This window comes from Dreissena polymorpha, chromosome 2 (assembly GCF_020536995.1).
Source record: "Dreissena polymorpha isolate Duluth1 chromosome 2, UMN_Dpol_1.0, whole genome shotgun sequence".
NCBI classification, from domain to species: Eukaryota; Metazoa; Mollusca; class Bivalvia; order Myida; family Dreissenidae; genus Dreissena; species Dreissena polymorpha.
In genome coordinates, this window is record NC_068356.1 from 45679163 (window position 1) to 45683633 (window position 4471).

Genomic DNA, 4471 nt, shown 5'->3' on the forward strand with positions numbered 1-4471 from the left:
GGTATTTTTAGTTTCAAGGAAGTCCCTCCTTACCGAAAATCAAGTTTAGGCGGAAAGTGTCGTCCCTGATTAGCCTGTGCGGACTGCACAGGTTAATATGGGATGACACTTTACGCAAATGTATTAAGTCCAGTTTTTTCAGAACGCGGCTCTTATAATAAACATAGATACTCGTGGATCTTTCAGCCTGATTGTCCACTGTTTGTTTTTCAAATGATTTTGAAAGTGAAAGCGTAGATTGCTCAAATCATACAAACATGTTCTGTGTTAAATTCTTTGTGCGTGTACAATTATTCCATAAATCTAATGTTAAAAAAAGTTCACGCTATAGAAAAGGTATAAATATATTTATATAAGTATATTTGAAGCATGCACATATATGACAACACATGTATAATAATCACATATAACTTTACAGCAAATGTCATATATCAGTGAGAGCGTTTCCGATTGAGAGTAATAGTAAAAGGTATTGAATGGCCTAAGTATTAATATTTTCAATGTGTGTCGATCTTACTTTGTTAAGTACTTCATGGTTGATAAAATGTGTTTCTCTTATAAATAATTGCGGATAAGGGGATTTTCGCAGAACGGAACAAAAAAGGAAGTTTAACTCATTTCTCAGAATGACACAATGACAAATTGCGATATCCATGTGAACTCTTATTTAATGAGTCTTATAATAACGATTGGTTATAGCGAAAATGCATTTCTCAGTAGCTCAAATACATCCTTTGTCGCCTCTCAGTAGCTCAAATACATCCTTTGTCGCCTCTCAGTAGCTCAAATACATCCTTTGTCGCCCATCAATTCAGTATGCATATGCTTTAAATAGTAAAGAAAAGTTGTTTAAGCATGTCTTTAACATTTTCCTCTTTAGTTTTCCGCTTGATATTTTTTATATTAAGAAAACCTCTTTGCATATGTTTATAGACGCGGACATGCACACATTGTTCAAACAGGCTTAAGGTTATTCGAGAAATTAGTGAAAACCATCTAGTGAAGGGAAGAATTGCAAAATCGAGACCGATACCAAATTTGCAAATAAACGGTGTTATACAGAAAGGTGGTCGTTTGTGATTGAACAGTGTGCAATGCCCGTGTCCACAAGCTAGGTCAAACGTGCTTGATCCACTGTTTAGCTGGAAAAACAAATTTTACATTCTATACCACCATTATAAAGTAAAGTCTTTGACTTAATTGACACGAAAACTCTGTCGCCAATTCAAGAATCGTGTTTTTCTACGAATTTCGTGCAATAAAGCTTTCAAAACCGTCTACAATAGTATCACCATTCGTGCGTCCTCTTGTGTATCAGTTGATGCAGATGATAAATTATGTCGTATATCTTCTGTTCTATAGTACATTTTTACATGATAATTATTTGAACTTAATTTTCTTAAATTCTGCATCGGAAGTAATCAAAAGAACGAAAATTCTTTTTACGAATTGTATCTATAATTTTTACTCAATTTATCCTTAATCATAAGACTACCGCTCATAAACGACGATTAATGTACTTATTAGACGTGGTTTTAAAAATAAATGTCTTTTAAAATGAGAAACTGCTCTTGTAATCTTCGAATACGTCAGTTAATAATAGCCCCACTGCTTGGAAAAGCTTTCACTATAAATATGACCACCTGCTATGCTCTACTATGAATACGCGTGTACTCCGCTAACGAACGATGCAGTCATTATACATTTTTAAGTACGCATGCACGATGATATGTAAATAAAAATTACATAACTTGTTATTTGACTGAATTCGTAAGCTTCCCATTTTCCGCAAGATATGAATGGTGGACTTAAATAAATTACAAATAATATATTAAAATCATCTTTAAATCTCATTCACAAAATGTGTATAATTTATATGTTTATGTTTTGAACACTGTCAGTTTTTGTAACATTTATAATAACGCATAAATGTATCTACATATGCCATTAACTGTCGACTATTTACGCTAATTTACCGCACACGTCATCATTCGTTTTGCTATGGCTATGTACATGCACATCGCTTTTTTCTGGGAACTATCAATTACTTAAGTACAATGTAGCTATTCCTAGAAAACCGTTGAACATGTTAAGAAAGGTAACTGCTTCAGTCTATGTATGGAAATTTATCTTGAGTTACCTCTCTTCCTTAAGGTATATTTATAGTTGTATAATCATCGGTTTACACTGTTTAAACGCAACTTTGAACCTTCATTAATGAATCGATGTACTTTCTTTTTTGAGTGGATAAAAAATGGTTTCGTCTAAAAATAAAGCTAGTTCATTTAACAAAATTGTGCATACATGTGGATATTCGTTTAGCCTCACACCACATCTCTTCTAAATATTCTAAATATAGCACATCCATATTCCTAGAAAATGGCTTCTAGGTAGTACAATGAGTATATAAGTTCACCGCTTATCGAATGTTTGTTCATTTAAAGTCAAAGCAGCGTTTGAGCGAACTGGCTAATACATTCAAACTGTGAATAAGTTCATTTGAAATACAAGTAGAGGGCAAATAAATGTGAATAAATACAAGATATGTGGAGAATTTAAACGCGGACTTTCTGTTTGTGTTAAAGTGGATGTTTCAATGAGATAAAGTCCATGGGTGTTTCTACACCATTAGTTGTTATTTATCCAATAACCCCCATGGCCGTGAAAGACAGCATCCGAGGAATGCACTGTGCAGAATGCCAACTCAAATGTAACTGTCTCTCATCCATTTGGATCCATGACTTCGGGACGTCTGGACACAAACGTCTGCAACAGGCGCCAGCGTCTACAGCGTCAACGCAGAAAGCGGCCAGACGCAAAGGGGACAGTTATTATTGTGAAAAGGATTTATCCCGGACACTAAGTGCTGTTGGATCTCTACAAGAGGGGTGTTTCTATTTTCCGGATATAAGCAGTTCTCAGGCAAAAGCGATGTTGAGGTATTGTGACGTTGGTACGTTTTTTATACGTGACAGTTCAGATTCTAGGTATTTATTCACGTTGAGCGTCAGTACAAAACGGGGACCTACGAGTATTCGAATTCTTTATGAACATGGAATGTTTTCTTTAGATGCCGACGAGAAGTCCAGAAACCATTTACCAAAGTTCGATGCGATTTTAAACTTAATTGATTATTACGTTCGCCAAAGTTCGTCGAAAACCTCTGACAAGTGCCGATTTTTGGACACTAGAGGGAAAAAGGATTTACCAATTATTATATCCAAACCAAAATTGAGTGATGTTCCATCCTTGAAGCATCTTTGTCGGACCGCAATAATTCGCTCTCTTCCGGTCGCAAGTCCGCTAGGGGTCACCTCAGTCTCGGGTCGTCTTCCGTTGCCAAAACTTCTTCATAGCTACATCAAAGATTACCCTTTTGTGTATTGAAAGTTTCTCGGAAAATGTGGCACCGTTAAAATAGCAAAACGCGGTTGGAGGCGCAGCAGACGACTACGTTTTGCGTCAGCATGAATGGATCGACGATCGTTGTGGTTCGAGGTGGATTCTAATGAGGAGTGAACAAGAGAATGAATTGAGTGGGGGAACGGTTCGGGAGAGGTTAAGTGTGAAGTATTAGTAGTCCCACAAGGTGTGCAAACTTTAAATCGCCTACCTCAACTCTTCGCACTAACTGACCTATAGTTTACGTACACAAAACCTTGCTTTTACATTAAAATGTTTATAACACGCTGTTAAGGTGTACATGTACCTCGCTCAGGAAACATGCACTTTGTCATATTTATTTATGTGTTATTTATTTAATTGTCTTATTAATGCTTTATTAAAATTGATGACATGCTAAAGATTTTGTGTGGATTCATTTAATTTCTCGAGCTAATTTTAGTAACCAGGTGTAAATTTCGAACAAAATAGCGGATTTTCCGAAATCGAGACCAGCAAGATGCACGAAGTGAACTGAAATACCGCCATCGTTAGGGATTAATGCATGTCTCTGGATTCATATTTACCCCGTTTGGGTTTGGTCAACAAAATTATCTAGGACTCCTCAACGTTAACCCATTTATGCCTAGCGTCTAGAAAAGAAGCCTTTGCAAACAGCGTAGACCCAGATGAGACGCCGCATTATGCGGCGTCTCATCAGGGTCTGCGCTGTTTGCTTCAAGGCATTTCTGTAAGAAATATTCTAAATATAGAAAAAAGTATGCTAGAAATCCCTAATTTTTGAAATAAATTGATCCAATTTAGAAGGATGGGAGAGTCCACTAGGCATAAATGGGTTAAAGTAAGTCAATGGTTGATTTACCTGCCCACGAGGCCGACTCATTTAGATTCACATGTTGGTGCATTATAAGCATATTCGGGATATAATTGTAATTGAATTGATCTTTACTGTTTATGCAATTTTACCGCAAATAAATCTACACTTGCTATTTAAAAAATAAAACTGCAGTGCTCACAAACGATTTAATGAAGATATCGTGATTTAATTTAGATGCAAAACGATTAATAG

The 4471-nt window shown here is 36.0% G+C and overlaps 1 protein-coding gene across 1 annotated transcript; it reads left to right on the forward strand.

The window, feature by feature from the left end:
* Nucleotides 1-2318: 2318 nt before the first annotated feature.
* On the forward strand, nucleotides 2319-3803 carry LOC127866898 (suppressor of cytokine signaling 2-like). The gene has a single exon (XM_052407749.1). The coding sequence runs from the start codon at nucleotides 2611-2613 to the stop codon at nucleotides 3385-3387; it is 777 nt and encodes a 258-aa protein (XP_052263709.1). The 5' UTR covers nucleotides 2319-2610; the 3' UTR covers nucleotides 3388-3803.
* Nucleotides 3804-4471: the final 668 nt, after the last annotated feature.

Coding starts and splice junctions, on each gene's coding strand:
- LOC127866898 (XM_052407749.1), top strand. CDS start 2,611: ATGGGTGTTTCTACACCATTAGTTGTTATTTATCCAATAACCCCCATG.